We start from the raw sequence: 16,603 nt of genomic DNA on the forward strand, positions 1-16,603 counted from the left end.
CCGATACCTATGGCTGCCTACGTTGAAAAGGTCTATTTAGTTCAAGAAATGAGACACAATGGGGGAAGAAAATTTCTCTAAGCTCTTTTAACACGCGTTATCTAAACTGAAAAGAATCTAGTCTCTTGGAGTTGTATTATTAACTCGATTCATCTTTATAAGTTCTACCCTCGGAAATAATTTCGCGTAAAGTGCGTAGTATTAACGATGAGGGGGTGATAAGCCCCTCGTATCGTCCGCCAATTTGCGATCTGCCTCTTTATTCAAGAATGAATAAAAATATTTATTCATCTTTTCGGGCATGAAGGAAGGAAGGAAGGAAGGAAGGAACTGGAATAATTTTTGGGAGTAATTTCTTTAAAGGAAAAGGCACGTTCCGAATTGTGGTTTCGATTTATATTAAAGGGAGAGTGAACTGATCGGACAAGAAAGTTGATTTTTATCATCAGGTTAAAAATTAAATGGGACCTTAAACTCTAAAAAGAAAAATTGGGTTGATTTTTAAAATGAATATTAACGTAAAATTTATTTACATAATTATTAAGAATGGCCCTTTAAAAGTTCAAAGGTCAATCGATAAAAACCGCGTGATACTAGTTGAAATATCACATCCAATAAAAATCTCCCATAACTGTTTAAATTACCATATTTTTGATTATGAAAAGACATGTTTATTTTAAGAACTTACGATTTGTTTCTCTCTAATTGGACATGGTGGTCAAAAAATAAATACAGGGTGTTAAAGAAAGGCAGTTTAATTATAGGGGTGAAGTACAGGGGACATGGTTCTATGGAAAATCATCAATTTTGGGGCGAAAATGTTCTAAACAACCCCCTAACACAAGTTATGAAAAATGTAGGAGCATTTTAGTGATTATCCCCTTTATTAAATTAGTACATTGTTTTTCAGTGTTCCACATAAATAAAGGGAATTTACCCCGTATATAGAGTAAAATATTTTTGGGTTCCTTTTCAAATATACAGTGGACAGATTACCAGGGAAAAGGTGGGCACACTGTCTCTCAAAGTGAGTGGGACATAGGAAATTAGCATATATACGTTGCCTAGCAACCAAAAATCACAAGTTTCCACAAGAAAAAAGGTACTATCCTAATATCCATACACCCAGGAGATTATTATATGGCAGTCGCTAAGATCAACGTATAGTTTAAACTGTTCGATATGATTTTTTCCAAACCGGTCTTCTCGACTATTGAACTGGACCCAAGGACCAGTGTCCCTTACTCTATGTATTTAAGTTAGAATAAGTAAAGTAGTCCTTGGAACCAGCGACGCACTGGGTTTGATTTAAAAATGTGGTCCAACGAATAATTAAACTAGTCCCATTTCCCAAGGACCAGTGCTCCTTACTCTATGTATTTAAGTTAGAATTAGTAAAGTAGTCCTTGGGACCAGTGAGACTCTGGGTTTGAATTACAAAAGTGGTCCAACGAATTAATAAACTGGACCCATGGACCAGTGTCCCTTACCCTATGTATTTAAGTTGGAATTAGTAAAGTAGACCTTGAGTAGACCAGAGTGAGGCTCTGGGTTTGAATTACAAAAGTGGTCCAACAAATAATTGAACTAGTCCCATTTCCCAAGGACCAGTGTCCCTTACTCTATGTATTTAAGTTGGAATCAGTAAAGTAGTCCTTGGGACCAGTGAGGCTCTGGGTTTAAACTATAAAAAGTAGTCCAACGAATGAATAAACTGGTTTTGGAGTTGTAAACATGACTTATTTCGAAGTTTGGCTGGGAGAAGTTTGTGATGTGAACTTCGGTGACAGTTATAAGCTTCTGGTAAAGGAAATACATATCCTTTATTTCTGATTCGACGAGGGAATTTGAAGGGGTTTGAACAAATCAACTAAAGAAAGAAAAATCTTTAGCTGACGGCTGCGAGGAGAGAGGAATTATGGGTAAAGAAAAAAAGATCGGCAACTTGTTAAAAAGGACAGAAGAAAATCCATAGAACTCATTCATAGTGACACTCCCGCCAACAACGGATGTCCCAAAAACAGTGGAATAATTTCGGGCAAAGATAATTTTGTTATAGAGTTAGTAGTCATTTGTAAATGATAGTAATTAGATTAACCTGACAAGTACAACCATGTATTTTCTATGGGGATTCGTACTAACCATCGTCTTTCACTTGTCCCTTGCCAAATACAAAGGTAAGACGCAGTTCTAATTACCATCTAAGTTAATAGTTCCGTCAAGAAATTATATTGTTTACTTTTATTAACGAAGTATCATTTAATAAATTTAGTTAACGATAGTTATGTCATGTTAAGACGTAGTGTTAGGTACGCGGGACCCCGACCCGACCCAGGACTGACCTAAGATGTGAAATGTTTCGTTTCGAGGTTGGTTTTCGGTACTAGGAAATTATTTTTTGACCTTTTTCAAAAACAAATCGTCTAATTCGTCTCAAAGAATTAAGTTCTTCTTCGTAGATAGCTTTCTGTCAAGGAGGATTCATACCATTTACACAAGGAGGTCAGGCTGCTTGAAGGACAAAGTCCAGTACCAAGCAGCCTGGCCTCCTTGTTGTGTAAATGGTATGAATAGTCTGAAAACTATATGTATAATTAAACAATTAAACCGAGTATAGTAACAAACACCAAAGGAAGGTGACCATCCTCCTTGTCGCGAACCGGTGGCCCTCGCCCCTTCTTTTATAATGGCAATGGTCCTTCTTGGTAACCGCCCCCGCCTATAGCTCGGAATTTAGTGTGCTAGCAGAGGTATATTATAATCCTCGAAGCTAATTTTAAAATACCAAGAAATTTCAAGATATTCTATTATGTTTTCTACAATTTTGAAACCTATGTATGTTGTCTCTTACCCCGACGTGTGCAACCCAACCCCGACTTCGATTAATATTTTACCCCATAGTTAAGAAAAGATTTGAATGACCACTGGTCACGGCAATTAAATGGATTATAAAGCGAGATATCGGTAAATTAAGCTTGTGTCCATCACTAAATTAAATACTTTGTTGTTTTCAGTTTTATGTCAAAATTACCAGCATACTTTCCCAGGAGATAACGGTGCTTTACAACTTATTTTAAAATGTAAGTAAACACGAATCTTGTAACATCGAGACGTTGTCACTTCATGACAAGCTCCAGTTTGTACACAGTGACAAACTTATGGAATGCCGAACATATTTTATTCGTTTATAGCCTATACGGGAAATCTGTTAAGGGAACTTCGAGAATTGGACCCCGAAAAGAGTCGACTAACGCCAGATCAGGCGGCATTCATCGAAAGCAGAATGCGGGATTTTTACGATCATATTCGAAACCATCCGGCATTGTACCAGAGGTACTTCTGGGTTGGTAAAGAAAAGCCAACGACGGATCCTGACCGTCTAGACACACCCGAAACGGATGTTCAGGTTAGACAATACTAATTACCTAGTTATCTTTGTAATTAATTCTAAAAGAGAACCCCGGCAATGAACTAGAGTATAAATTACGCTGTGAGCTTAGGGGAATGCAGCTTCATTTAGTTTCCAAGGTTCGAATCCAAAACAAACACTGGGTTTTATTGTGTTTTTACCCATAGTCATATAAAAACCCACGAGTTTTATGGGGTTTTTACGCCTTGCCATAAAAAACCCGCGGATTTTATTGGGTTTTTACCCCTTGCCAGAAAACCTCCACGGGTTTTATTAGGTTTTCACCCATTGCCATAAAACCCCGCTGATTTTATTGGGGTTTTACCCATTGCCATGAAAAACCCGTGGGTTTATTGGGTTTTTAACCAAGCCATAGAAAACCCAATAAGACCCAAAATATTCGATAAAACCCGGGGTTTTTTTCGAACCCCGTTCGTGAACAAATTAATTCACATTAACTAAATTTTAATTAACAGAAAATGAACTCAAACGAAGAATCGAACAACGTTGCGAGGAGCAAGAAAGCTTCGAATTACTACAAGGAAAAAATGGGAATTTATCCGAACCGGCGTCGAGGCCTCGTTCTACCATCGGAAGAAATTTGCAAAACCGATCGCCGATGGGAACGACTAAACTCCAGCCAAGATTTCTACGAAAACGAAGTCGAAATCGTTCAAGATGACGTTCAACAGTACGTCTTCACCTACAGGTGCGTCGCCGAAAGAGGCGCCTGCATAGGAATCTCACCGCTGTAAGTATTAACTTAGACCATGGACATCCTCTCCATGACGTCATGTACACAACAACTTTTAACTCTGGTTCTATGAGAGATACGGGGATGTGCTTCGAGTATGTTATAGTCCTACTTCTCCCCTTTACAACTATGCTAAATATTTGGGGTTACAACAATTAGGGCCCGAATAATTAAGAAAAATGTTCATATACGCCCTCTCCATAGGATTAACATGGGCTTATTTACACGACACATTTTAACTCTGGTTCTATAAGAGATAGGGGGTAGTCCTTCGAGTATGTCATAGCCCTATTACTCCCCTTTCCAAGGATACTAAATACTTGGGGTTACAACAATTAGGGACCGAGTAATTAAGAAAAATGTTCACAGACATCCTCTCCATAACTCTGGTTCTATAAGAGATACGGGGAAATCCTTTGAGTATGTCATAGCCCTATTCCTCCCCTTTCCAAGGATACCAACAACTTGGGGTTACAACAATCAGAATCCAATAAATAAATAAACCAGAACAGAAATCCATCTCAATCCTTCTAATTATAACGCTAATTTATTTACTTTTCCAATGAGGTACGACAGCGAATGCGCGGAACGTTATGGTTGGATCTACATGTTTTACCGGAAGAAGGACGCCCCTCAGTCGACCCCTCAATGGGGTTACGTGGCCACACCCCATCACTGCGCTTGCAAAATCACCCCCAAGTATTTCAAATCTGAAACCTAATATCAATCAATACGACCCGCGGCTATGTCCTAACAACAACATTGTACAATCACAATTAAAGAGTAATTAATTCAATTTGTACTTTGAACAAAAACTAACTGATCAAAATAAAATCTTGATGATACTGTACAATTTTAATATCGCCTCAAATTCCTTATACAGTACAGTTATATAAGATAGATATAACTGATCGGGTATCTGCTTAAATAATCAGGTTTGGTTATTTCGTTTCCCTTCGTTTTTAACCCTTGTGCTGCTAAAAGCAACCGTCATTTTTAACATAACTTCTAAAATAATTTATTTTTAGCTTCAAAAAATGTCAGCCGAAATAAAAAGTAAAGAAATTGTGTTAAGATAATGAAGTTGACGCCTCTGATGATAAGAATCGACAGTTTTTAGCTGTGACACGTGATATTAATCGTCATGACGTAATATTACCTTTAGAATAAATAATATTTGTCCCTCAGATGCCGTGACAAGAACAGTGAGTGGCGACCCAAAACCATGTAACGATGTAGTACATATCTCTGGTTTCTTTTTCAGTTTGTAAAAACGTTTTATTTTTATAATATCAGGGATAGATTTAATTTTAGAAGTAGGAATGGAGAACAGAGTAATATCTGGGCGCGCGTCAAAGGACCGGACCACCTTCCACGGATCGGGGGGGGGGGTATGAAAGAAGAGGCGGCGGGTCATAGCGACAGTAAGGAATTACGTATTTTTCGCCGTCCCCGTCAGCAACGTAATCAAAACGTAGGGTTTAAGGGAGCCAATAAGATAATTTAAACTTTTCGTTACGTGTTGGAGGGAGGGGCTCTATACTGGGTAGTCTATGAGTCGGAATAACTGAAGTAAATACTAACCGTTAGACTCCATTCCTACTCCTAAAATTAAATCTATCCCTGATAATAGTTATAGAGATTGTAGGAGCTAGTATCTTATCTCTTTGTCGAAGTCAACATCACCGGAAAATTTTCAGATATCAAAGAGTCGCAATTATAATTCCCTTTGTCCCCTCTTATCTACAAACACCCCAATTACCACTACAGTGTTTACACTACCTCCTTGTAATTCCCGGAGTTTGTTTCATCGTCTGATGCAATCTCCGCTATCAAAACTTGATACGAATTTCAAATCGAAACTAAAACTTATTTCGATTTAGTTAGTTCTACCTCGGTGGTTCTACGATGGACAAAAATGGTGACAGTAGTGCTGGGGGTCAAATTGAAGTTCACCCCTTGACCTCTGACCCTACCAAAGCTTGGAATAAATACTTAAGTAAAACTCAAACTGTGAAAGAACTAGAACCGCGTGACTTAGTGAGCGAAGTTAACGAAAATAATCGTGTGAGATTCGTGTGCATGTCGGACACTCATAGTGTGATTTACCGAATGACGCATCAGATACCACCTGGTGACGTTTATATACACGCCGGTGATTTTACTAAATTTGGATCGACCCGTGAAGTAAAAGAATTTAACGATTTTCTAGGTAATTAAAATTAACTTAATTATAATGTTAAGATCATGGAGTAAGTTGCTAGGTGGCTTTTAATGCTAGGTTTTTAAGTGTATGTCCTGCTTTACACTAATTATTTATAGGGTCAAACAAAGCTATAGTTGTCAGTGTTAACAGGTATATTTAAATTTAAGAATATTATTGTTTAAATCCACTTATTAATTGTTATGTTCAACGTTGCTATGTTGCAATTTTAGTAAAACTTGCGAAATTTTCCCCACTAAAATCTATTTCCCTGACTCCGTGTGGTTATGTAAATACTAACGGAGTTATGCGCTGATACCCAGTTAGTTAGTTATTTAGTGTGATGCACGCGAAAAGGCAGTGCACACGATTTCATGGATATTGCAATCGTAAAGGGGACTGGTAAAATTAATGACGGCTTTGATAGTTCAAAAATCGTGGCACGAGGACGGTTTTGAAGTTCAGTATAAAGCTCGGGTTCTAAAAGGAGTTGTGAAACGTATCTTATAAGAGTTTGTAGAAGTGTACTCATTTTGAACTCGTACTGGAAATGAAGAATAGTCCGGTATGAGTATATATTGTCTCTGACTTCCAACAGTTTTACGACTTCAGAACCAGTTTTCTTGGGCATAAACATGTATGGACTAGGCTTCAGCAACTCCGGTTGTCTACACAGTGTTCCAATTCTTTAACATATAACGGTGGCAAATTATATAGCTTTTAAACTGCCAGCTTCAGGAGAGACAGGGTGTAGCGCTTCAAACTAGTAGCTGTCAATCGCATGCTAAACTAGAAATGGCACCTTATAGTGTTCCGCGAGAATTGAATTGCTAAGGCATTTCTCAAAGTTTACGTGGCAATCAATTTAAGCGAGCCACTCACTGTACAGCCTTGGCACATTGGAACCACACGGAGTATATCAAAATGATTTTTGCCCTTCTTGTTTTTACGTCTAGCAAGTCTTCCTCATCGCTACAAAATCGTCATAGCCGGCAACCACGAATTAAGTTTCGACCCGACGCATGCCGCGCCAGTTTACACCCCACCTAACGCGTTCTTCCAAGGGCATTGCCGCCAACTTCACGACAACGCGGTTAAAAAATACGAAAATGATAAGTGTCACTATGGTACACACATTTTAACCGAAGCGACCTATTTAGAGGACGAAGCCTACGAGGTTTATGGAATTAAAATCTATGGAACACCATGGTCAGTTCATAACTTATACAGGGTACTGTTCCAAAAAGGAAGGGTAATAGAACTTAAGGTGTATTTGCGCAGGCAACCAGAATTCGGCAACTGGGCATTCAATCTTCCCAGAGGTCAGGAGTGTTTGGATAAATGGAACGCGATTCCAGACGACACCCAAGTTCTAATAACGCATTCGCCCCCTATTGGTCACGGCGATTTGGCCTTTTCCGGTCTGAGAGCTGGATGCATTGAATTACTGGAAACTGTTCAGAAGCGCGTCAAACCAAAGTATCACGTATTTGGTCATATTCACGAAGGTAATGCAACCTTAATTCATTTACAACACGCGGTTTAGCCCTTGGATGGTTCAGTGTCTCGCCAGGCGTCACACTATCTATGACGTATGCCCTTTGACCCACGTAACTTTATGCACGACATATGGCCTTTGACCCACATAACTTTGTGCATGACGTATGGCTTTTGGCCCACGTAACTTTATGCATGACGTATGGCCTTTGGCTCACGTAACTTTATGCATGACTTAAGTCCTTTGACCCACGAAACTTTATGCATGACTTATGTCCTTTGACCCACGTAACTTTATGCATGACTAACGCCCTTTGACCCACGTAACTTCATGCATGACGTACGCCCTTTGACCCACGTAACTTTATCTATGACGTATGCCCTTTGACCCACGTAACTTTATCTATGACGTATGCCCTTTGACCCACGTAACTTTATCTATGACGTATGCCCTTTGACCCACGTAACTTTATGCATGACTTACGCCCTTTGACCCACGTAACTCTATGTATGACGAATGCCCTTTGACCCACGTAACTTTATCTATGACGTATGCCCTTTGACCCACGTAACTTTATCTATGACGTATGCCCACGTATCTTTATATATGACTTATAATCTCCGTCACATAACCCACGTATCTTTATGTATGACTCATGATCTCCGTCACATGACCTACGTCACTCCACGACTAACTATAACTAACAACTGTCAAAGGTATGAAACATATCTTATATAAATAAACTCAATTTCTTTTAGGCTATGGTATCACGACAGATGGCACAACCGTATTTATCAACGCTTCAACGTGCAATGTCAACTATAAACCCGTTAACCCTCCGATAATCTTCGATATTCAATTACCGGCGGGTCAAACTAAACAATGTTGATGAAAATAATCACCTAGCTGCTTACTAATTAGTGATAGATCACAAACAAATTATAAAAATTATCTATACATAATTATGCTAATTTATTGCTCCACCGAATTACCAGTATTATGTTTAAAATAACACAAGAAACGCTTTGAACAGTGAAAGAAAGTGAGTGATACGTGAGATTTGGAAAAAGTTTAAATGCAACGCCTGCATGCTTAGTGCTTATATTTATTGTAATTTATTCTAAATCTACTGTAATTATATTTATAATCAACGGAAAAAGGAAAATAAAATTATTCTAATTTAACGTAATGTCTAATAACTTGCCTACAATTCGCCTACTAGTTAATTCACGCCCTACAACTGGCCTACTAGTTAAACTACCTTTCCAACTTCATAAACATGTCAATATTCCTTACAGGATATGCAGCATTCATTACAAATACCTTAGTATCTTCTTCTTACCTTGCAAGACTGCAACAATGAAATATATAAATAAAAGTGTACTCACAGTTAATTCAATATCCTAAGAAGATGTCAGACATCATGGTTTTTTCCATCTGAGAAGTTCTTTCTTTGCAATGATGAATTCTTCAATGTTCAATTAGATTTCCATGATTATTACATCATTTATGTTCATTATAAGTACTATTTGAAGTTCCATAGTTCATAATTTGTACAATTTTCAAGCGTAAAGTTCGTATCACGAAGTTGAAAGCCAAGGCTTACAAATTCCGCCATGAACCGGCGTCCTCCTTGGCTTCCATTGTCAGAAAATTAGGCTTAGCGATTAAGCCCGTTTTTAACATAATTCATTGAATAAAAGCCACATTTTACGTTTTAAGATTTAAGTAGACCGTTAATTAATTACTAATTTAACTTTTAAACGACAAAAATATATAGTTATAATAGAAAATCTAATTTTTACCCTTAATGACTACGGTGAGCCATGCAACAAGTGACAGTTCGAAAAACATGGAGGAATAATTCACACCCATAGAAATACAAGAGGAACAGTTGAATTTTCAGCTTTGATTCGGGTTCAATGGAAGCGCCCCTTCGCGTGTGTGATAGGGTGAGTTGCTTGTAGCGCCATCTACATGCGGCGAGGTAAACTAAAATATTACTAACCCCATGTTAACACTCCAAGTTAAGCAGCTTCGAGCGCGGTCAGTACTTGGGAGGGAGACATCGCGGGTTCGAATCCCGCCGGGGACGTTTTATATTTAATTAATTTTTATTAATTTCCGTATTAATTAATGGAAGGAAAAGTGTTTGTAAAATAAAGAGATGTTTATTAACAGAGAATTAAAACATTTGCAAGATGAAACTTTACGATATTTATTTTTTGTTCAAATTGAATAGCTCCTTCACTCGCCGATAGGGGCGCCACGTATCAAAAACCCTATCACACATGCGAAGGGGTGGGATGGAAATTTTCCTAACAGAAAATCGCGAGACCCCCCTCGCAATAGTTTGTCTAGGTTCTTAATAGTGTTCTAATGTCTATGTTCACACCCATGATACCTTTTTTCGTTTATCAACAGGGCTGCCAAACAAAGGATGCCCACGAAAAAAAAAATTATTTCATAAATTAAAATTAATTTTTCTAACTTATAAATCCTATTTATAATTAATTAAAACAAACCCAGGCTTTTGAGATAAGTTTCAAAGTTTGAAACAGTGTTTTTGAAATAAAATACGCAACTTTTAGAGGCAAGGAGTATTAATACCTCAAATTTGTTACATTTTTGCGATTATGGTTTTGAGGTTATTTGATTGATACTACCTGGCTGGCTGGTTGGGCTCAAATCGGGAAAAAGACAAATTAAAAAGAGACAAAATTGGTTATAAACTTTTTAATAATTATCATTACTCATTATATCATCGTATTTAATCTATAATACAAGGAATTGTTCATCATTAGAGTGCACATAATAAAATAGTTGAGCTAATTTTATATTTTTTTTTACATATGAAATCTTATAAATTACGTAACATCACTAAATTCCTGGTTTTGTAGGAAAAAAATTTACGCCAAGTAGCGAGCGGAACGATGCGATTAATCGGAAACTACGTTAAAGGGAGTATCGAATCCACGTGATGCGTGAGCCAAGGCTTAACGCGCGATTTCTAACTGACAAATCGAAATAAAAATGATGCGTCGTCTGCTTCACAGTAGAAAAAATATTGAAATGTTTCTACTGTGAAGCAGACGACACATCATTTTGACGCGGATTTACCACTTAAAAACCGCGCGTTAAGCCTTGGCACATGCATCGCGAATAAAATGGAGTAGATACTCACCTGTATTTATAAATAACACCAAAATTAAATAATCAATGACCTTGAAATCCCGAAATTTACGTTTACAAATGAAAGAAGCTACAGAAGTTGCACCGGGGTAATCGGTTACAAGGTTATTGCTAAAATTTTTTTAAAAGCGTTACCGGTATATCGCCGCGAGTTTATTGGTCAATCAATTAGCGTTTAAGGGTGTCTGATTTTAATTATAATTAGTTTAGACTGCACCTATTAAGATTAAATTAATGGCGGCCGGGGGGGGAAGGGAAGGGAGGGCGTTTCATTAACTTACATTAATTAATTAATTTTTATTTTACAATCTCATTTATTAAAAAGCATTGCGATGAAAAAATTGTTACAAAAAAGACACTCATCTTAAGATATAACTTTGAGATGGAACAAAATGGGGGCGGGGCGTTATCCACCGCAACATCCGGTTCTGTGTTGTTGTTCAGGTTCGTCATCAACGATAACAACGTTGCGACGATTATTGCGACCTAAACTGCTCGCACGGTTTTCCGTATTATTTTCCGCTACTTCCATCATATCTAAAAAGATAAAGAAAGAAAAACCAGTGAAATAACAAGATGGCACCGGCCAGATTACACTTTTGCGCGGCCTCTAGTGACTAGAATTAGTATTACTATATTCAATATAAGATGACCCCGGCAAATTTATAATTTCCGTTTTTTTTTCCATTGTTTATAAAATAGCATTCCGTTTATGAATAAAACCAATCTAGTACGAATTTGGTTTACAGTTTAATTAAATAAGTGAATCGCGGTAGTTGCCAGGCGACGATTATCTCTTCACGAGATACGCTTTACCAAATAACTGTAGCTTGTCAACATAACTCCGTGGCTCAGCTTGCTTAAGCAAGTAGTCCACTTAGCCTTGCGAAACCGTATAGTTACCGTTTTAAGTTCGTAAATCATCCGAAAGAGGGCGCCCATTACCTAAGTCCGAAAGCGTCGTTTAAGAATCGTTATCAGATGGCGTTCTGTTCGTATTTGGATATGTGACGTTACGTTAATGATACGGTTTCACAAGGCTTAGTGGACTACTTGCTTTAGTCAATAATCTGAGGAGAAAAGTGGGGATCCAAAGCGCGCGGGATCGGTTCCTTGTCAGGGCGTAAAATATTTTCTTAAATAAAAAATTATATTGATGTTGCAGAGCCACCTTGCAAATATCCGACCGTGTACGCGAAAAAAGGGGGAAACGGGGATAGAAAAGGCGCCCAGCCTGCCAGCAAGGGTCGGAACAATACTTTTGCTAGCTCTAAAGAGCGCAAAAGTAAAAACGAAAAAACGTAAGATTTAGCGTTAAAAAAACTACTAATTACTTTTGGTGAGCTCCAAGAAAATTTCTTCAATTCCTCGGTTTAATTTCGCGGATGCCTGGAAATGTTTGGCCCCCACTGACGCTGCGTATCTGTTGAAATATATTTTATAACATTGGAATTCTTTAACGATGTAGTACAACTTACGTTTCCGCTTCTTCGATGGGAACCGCTCGATCCTTTTCCAAATCAGTTTTATTTCCCGCGATACACAAACAGACATTGTTGCCCAACATTTTCTTTAACTCCTTAACCCAATTTTTAACTTTTTGAAATGAATCCTGATCCGTGATATCGTAAACTAAAATAGCTCCGTGACTATCTCGATAATAAATAGGACCTAAAGCGTGGAATCTTTCCTGACCCGCAGTATCCTGAAAATTGTAATTTTTTCTTTCAAAAATACGTACATTAACTACATTTGAACACATTCTAAGATCACATAACGTTCTTTTCACAAATATCAACAAAAAACGGTAAAAATTTACTATAAAAACTCACCCAAATTGCTAGGTTGACTCTTTTACCCGCAATGTTCAATTTCTTGCTGAGAAATGACGCTTGCAGCGTAGAGAAATGTTTATCGTTGAATTTATTCTCGACGTACCTCAGAATCAGTGACGTTTTGCCAACGCAGCCTTCTCCTAATAGAACTACTTTGAAAGAGTAACTACGTGCACCACCCTGCGCTGAATTCCCGCTCGCCATAATTTGAGTCTTATCACAGATAGAATTTACGAGGCGATAGTGTTTAGTGGTTCTAAAATATTGTAGCACTAAGCATTAACAATTTAATTACTTAATTAACTAGATTAATTACTTTAATCATGACCAGGAAACGTCGGCCAAGTGAGGAGCAAACTTCTAGTTTTCGTTAAGCCTTTGACTTGTTTTAGGCTAAAGTCGAAATAAACTTGATTAAATATTACGCCGATTTAATTATATCATGAACGGATAATTAGAGCGTACATTTGTTAATTAATAAGCGATTTAATCGTTATTAAATACATAAGAAATAAATTAAAACACGTTAAACACTTCACCCTAATCAGTCGAACTGGGAGGAAGGTCGAAATGACAGAAATTCGTCTGCAATTATCTTTAAAGCGATCCAGGGCCGGAAATAAGAAAAAACATTTATAGGACATGTGTCCAGTGACCCCCTATTTGTCTGGAAAATTTATTGGACATTGTCCACTGGCGTGTGCATAAATAGTGTCGCATCTTCATAGTCAAGCTATCAAAACTTCGGAAAATTTATTGGTCAAATATCCAGTGACCCCTTAGTTTTTGAAAAAAATATAGGACATTTTAAAATTTTATTGGACAATGTCCAGTGTCCTGTGCTTATTTCCGGCCCTGAAGCGATCTCAAAATTTATTGCGTTCGGCTAAAATCAACCTACCGGCGTGAATCAAGTCCGGTTGTAAATGTTGATAACACCTGAACGCACCGAAGATTTTATACTGTGGGAAGAGCTGACTGCTACAGTTTCTGTAGACTGTAAAAGTGGTAAATAGGCCTTGGCATTCCAAGGCCTAAAACATACGATTTTCATTTTCATTTGATTTGAATTACACTGCAGCATGGTCTCCTTTAATGTTGACTGAATTATTTTTAAAAAAAATTTAAGCCTACTTTTATTATAATAATCTGAATTATTTACATTTATTTATTAATTTCACATAACAAACATTATATTTCATTTATTATAAATATGACGTCATCGTCCGTCCCGAAACTATGTCTCGCTTCATTGAAATTTGAATAATCAGTATTGCACAACTCTTCAAATAATAATCAAAACAATTAGGCCTAAATATAAACATTTAAATTAAACTTGAAATCTTACTATTTCTCCTTGAAGGATTCCTATAATATATTTCTTTTGACTCTGAATCAAATCCACAAACTACAATATAATGTCCTGATTTAAATATTACTAATTAGTAAATTCATTTCTCTGTGAATAATTAAAATTAATTTTATCTAGGCCTACCTTGATAAGAATTCGCTTTGGAAAGAACTTTCTTCAAAGCACCCACTCCCTGTAACAATAAAGTATTATTTATCCATTTTAAAAGTGTTATTGGTTCTTGATTGGTCTATTATTTCTAAAGCGGTTATTGGTCGATTATTTCAAAAGCGTTCATTGGTCTATTTTAGGTACTTACTGGTACAATTGCACTTAAGCAATTTTTGCAATTTAACAACCACGAGTTTACTAGCACAATTGCAGCCTGATGTTTTTCAAGGTTTTTCAAAATTTCTTCTAATTTTACTGATCTGTTAAACAAATGATAACGTCTAGTAGATATAGTAATAAATTGTCACTCGAATTTGAGTGAATTCACTTGATATTCACCCAGATTTCGGGTGAATTCACGTTACATATTCAACACGAAATCACTACAATGCGAGTGAATTCACGTAACATATTCAACACGAAATCACTACAATACGAGTGAATTCACGTAACATATTCAACACGAAATCACTATAATACGAGTGCATTCACGTTATATTCAAGACGAAATCACTATAATACGAGTGAATTCACGATACATTCAACACGAAGTCACTACAATACGAGTGAATCCGCTATACATTCAACACAAAATCACTATAATAAGAGTGAATTCACGTTATATTCAACACCAAATCACTACAATACGAGTGAATTCACGTAACATATTCAACACGAAATCACTATAATACGAGTGCATTCACGTTATATTCAAGACGAAATCACTATAATACGAGTGAATTCACGATACATTCAACACGAAGTCACTACAATTTGAGTGAATTCACATTACATTCATTGTACACTCACGTGACTCACCTTTCTATAACATTGATACCATTTGTCTCGGCTTTTGAGAATTTTTCATTAACTCTAATTTCGTCTTGAGAAAGTCTGGCTGAATTCTTATAAAACGACTTGATATTTCATTTAATAATTAATTATTTTAATTAAGAATTAAATAAAATTGCTAAGATGAATTTTGAACTTAATTACAATCTCGTTGTATTCTGGATGAACTCCGATTGTTTTTGTGCAATAAAGACAATGAACATTGAAACGTTTTAGGAGATAAGCCAGATCAATTGTCCATGTACTACACGTAAAATAATTCAAATTACGTATTAATTATTAACTTAATTAGGTTAATTACCTTGTACGAAAACCTTCTTCGAGAGATATACTTTCGAGATTATTAAAAAGGTTATCTCGATCTTCCGATCTAAAAAATCAAAACGGATTTTTCAATTCAACATAATTAAACTTAACAGCAATAAGTATGAAGTGCATTCAATGTTAAAAATTAATGTATGTTACTTTCCGTGTAAAACATGATTTAAGTTAAACTAGAAATGATTTTAATCGGGAATAGATACAGCCATAAGTTTATAAGATATGTTCCCTATAAGTATGACACTATCTATACATGTTCGTAATGCTATAGACTTTCAACTCGAGCTAGTTCGAGAACGACGGAAACGAGAATTGAAGTCCTAAACTCTGTGGTTAATTTTGCAGGACCAAATTCCATCTAGGTCCAATTAAGTCTGCATTACTAAGCCCCCTTTGACAGCAGCGCCTGACCAGGCCTCCCTCGCTCTACCCTGAATCTATGACCTACCTTATTCACTTCGTGACAAGCTCCAGTTTCTAAGTTACCAGAGACAAACTTATGGCCAACATATCTTATGAACTTATGATAACGATTAGTCTATAGCTCCTCCCACAAAACCCTCCTAGTTACGTTGCGTAAACGGCTACGCAATGATTCCAATTAGCTGTATGCATTCCTGATCAAACTTACTGTTTTCACGTTATTTACAACTAAACCCAACAACACTTGCAATTTAAATTAACAACACAAACATTGACTGACCTTAGTACCATAGCAACGGCTGAAATTCCACAATCCCAACTACGTTTTTGTACAACATGAGGTAAATCAATGATAACTTTCATGTTTGATTACCAAACCACCAAACCCTCAATAATTTATTGGAAAGACGCAATCGAACCTAAAAGCAAAAATAAATGACAGTTGCACTCAACGTACGGAAATTGGCGGTTGAAATTTCGAACTGATTGATAACGTATCTTTAAAAATATGCATGAAAATACCTTATCTTTATTAAAGATAACATAAAGGACACGAAGTCAATCTGCGTCCAAAAAAAGGTTTTCACAAAATAG

At 36.8% G+C, this 16,603-nt stretch overlaps 5 protein-coding genes across 7 annotated transcripts in view; 2 read left to right on the forward strand and 3 right to left on the reverse strand.

Moving 5' to 3' along the window:
* The window catches only part of LOC149709471 (palmitoyltransferase ZDHHC6-like), a 60,813-nt gene extending 51,080 nt beyond the window's left edge, over nt 1–9,733 (reverse strand). The window contains exon 1 of the mRNA XM_089864851.1: nt 9,253–9,733. The gene's annotated coding sequence lies outside the window, so the exon portion shown is untranslated. The remainder of the gene's footprint in view (nt 1–9,252) is intronic.
* On the forward strand, nt 3,164–4,916 carry LOC149709478 (uncharacterized). Its single transcript, XM_089864039.1, has 3 exons — nt 3,164–3,406; nt 3,886–4,160; nt 4,731–4,916. Exons 1-3 carry the CDS (start codon nt 3,164–3,166, stop codon nt 4,882–4,884), a joined length of 672 nt encoding a protein of 223 aa, XP_089720165.1. The 3' UTR covers nt 4,885–4,916.
* On the forward strand, nt 5,853–9,048 carry LOC149709479 (UPF0046 protein C25E10.12). The gene is made up of 4 exons (XM_089864853.1): nt 5,853–6,375; nt 7,323–7,575; nt 7,648–7,874; nt 8,623–9,048. Exons 1-4 carry the CDS (start codon nt 6,072–6,074, stop codon nt 8,751–8,753), a joined length of 915 nt encoding a protein of 304 aa, XP_089720979.1. The 5' UTR covers nt 5,853–6,071; the 3' UTR covers nt 8,754–9,048.
* A 1,617-nt stretch (nt 9,734–11,350) lies between the features above and the next one.
* Rab21 (RAS oncogene family member Rab21) lies at nt 11,351–13,496 on the reverse strand. Of its 2 annotated transcripts, XM_089864854.1 has the most exons (6): nt 13,357–13,496; nt 13,208–13,284; nt 12,889–13,147; nt 12,535–12,761; nt 12,391–12,479; nt 11,351–11,593 (listed from the first exon to the last, which is right to left on the reverse strand). In XM_089864854.1, exons 3-6 carry the CDS (start codon nt 13,093–13,095, stop codon nt 11,463–11,465), a joined length of 654 nt encoding a protein of 217 aa, XP_089720980.1. In that variant the 5' UTR covers nt 13,096–13,147; nt 13,208–13,284; nt 13,357–13,496; the 3' UTR covers nt 11,351–11,462. The 2 variants fall into 2 exon arrangements, with proteins under 2 accessions (XP_089720980.1, XP_089720981.1); XM_089864855.1 differs by having other exon boundaries at nt 13,208–13,476.
* Nucleotides 13,497–13,863: 367 nt separating this feature from the next.
* Nucleotides 13,864–16,422, reverse strand: LOC149709481 (protein GUCD1). Of its 2 annotated transcripts, none has more exons than XM_089863661.1 (8): nt 16,290–16,422; nt 15,567–15,635; nt 15,410–15,509; nt 15,233–15,330; nt 14,562–14,673; nt 14,387–14,435; nt 14,240–14,299; nt 13,864–14,174 (listed from the first exon to the last, which is right to left on the reverse strand). In XM_089863661.1, the coding sequence occupies exons 1-8, from the start codon at nt 16,370–16,372 to the stop codon at nt 14,083–14,085; spliced, it is 663 nt and encodes a 220-aa protein (XP_089719787.1). In that variant the 5' UTR covers nt 16,373–16,422; the 3' UTR covers nt 13,864–14,082. The 2 variants fall into 2 exon arrangements, with proteins under 2 accessions (XP_089719787.1, XP_089719782.1); XM_089863656.1 differs by having other exon boundaries at nt 13,877–14,174; nt 14,240–14,314.
* Between the last annotated feature and the right edge of the window lie 181 nt (nt 16,423–16,603).

This window comes from Phalangium opilio, unplaced genomic scaffold, assembly GCF_054372755.1.
Source record: "Phalangium opilio isolate 3A_F unplaced genomic scaffold, DU_Popi_V2 ptg000013l_1, whole genome shotgun sequence".
Taxonomy (NCBI): domain Eukaryota; kingdom Metazoa; phylum Arthropoda; class Arachnida; order Opiliones; family Phalangiidae; genus Phalangium; species Phalangium opilio.

Excerpts from the sequence above, each read along its gene's own strand:
- LOC149709478 (XM_089864039.1), top strand. The coding sequence starts at position 3,164 with ATGCCGAACATATTTTATTCGTTTATAGCCTATACGGGAAATCTGTTA. Across the intron at positions 3,407-3,885 it reads CACCCGAAACGGATGTTCAG|AAAATGAACTCAAACGAAGA; the intron begins GTTAGACAATAC and ends TTTAATTAACAG. Across the intron at positions 4,161-4,730 it reads TGCATAGGAATCTCACCGCT|GTACGACAGCGAATGCGCGG; the intron begins GTAAGTATTAAC and ends TTTTCCAATGAG.
- LOC149709479 (XM_089864853.1), top strand. The coding sequence starts at position 6,072 with ATGGACAAAAATGGTGACAGTAGTGCTGGGGGTCAAATTGAAGTTCAC. Across the intron at positions 7,576-7,647 it reads AAAATCTATGGAACACCATG|GCAACCAGAATTCGGCAACT; the intron begins GTCAGTTCATAA and ends GTATTTGCGCAG. Across the intron at positions 7,875-8,622 it reads ATTTGGTCATATTCACGAAG|GCTATGGTATCACGACAGAT; the intron begins GTAATGCAACCT and ends AATTTCTTTTAG.
- Rab21 (XM_089864854.1), bottom strand. The coding sequence starts at position 13,095 with ATGGCGAGCGGGAATTCAGCGCAGGGTGGTGCACGTAGTTACTCTTTC. Across the intron at positions 12,480-12,534 it reads CCCATCGAAGAAGCGGAAAC|ATACGCAGCGTCAGTGGGGG; the intron begins GTAAGTTGTACT and ends ATATTTCAACAG. Across the intron at positions 11,594-12,390 it reads TTTCTTGGAGCTCACCAAAA|ATATGATGGAAGTAGCGGAA; the intron begins GTAATTAGTAGT and ends TTATCTTTTTAG.
- LOC149709481 (XM_089863656.1), bottom strand. The coding sequence starts at position 16,372 with ATGAAAGTTATCATTGATTTACCTCATGTTGTACAAAAACGTAGTTGG. Across the intron at positions 15,636-16,289 it reads GCCGTTGCTATGGTACTAAG|ATCGGAAGATCGAGATAACC; the intron begins GTCAGTCAATGT and ends TTGATTTTTTAG. Across the intron at positions 14,674-15,232 it reads GGTATCAATGTTATAGAAAG|ATCAGTAAAATTAGAAGAAA; the intron begins GTGAGTCACGTG and ends TTTGTTTAACAG.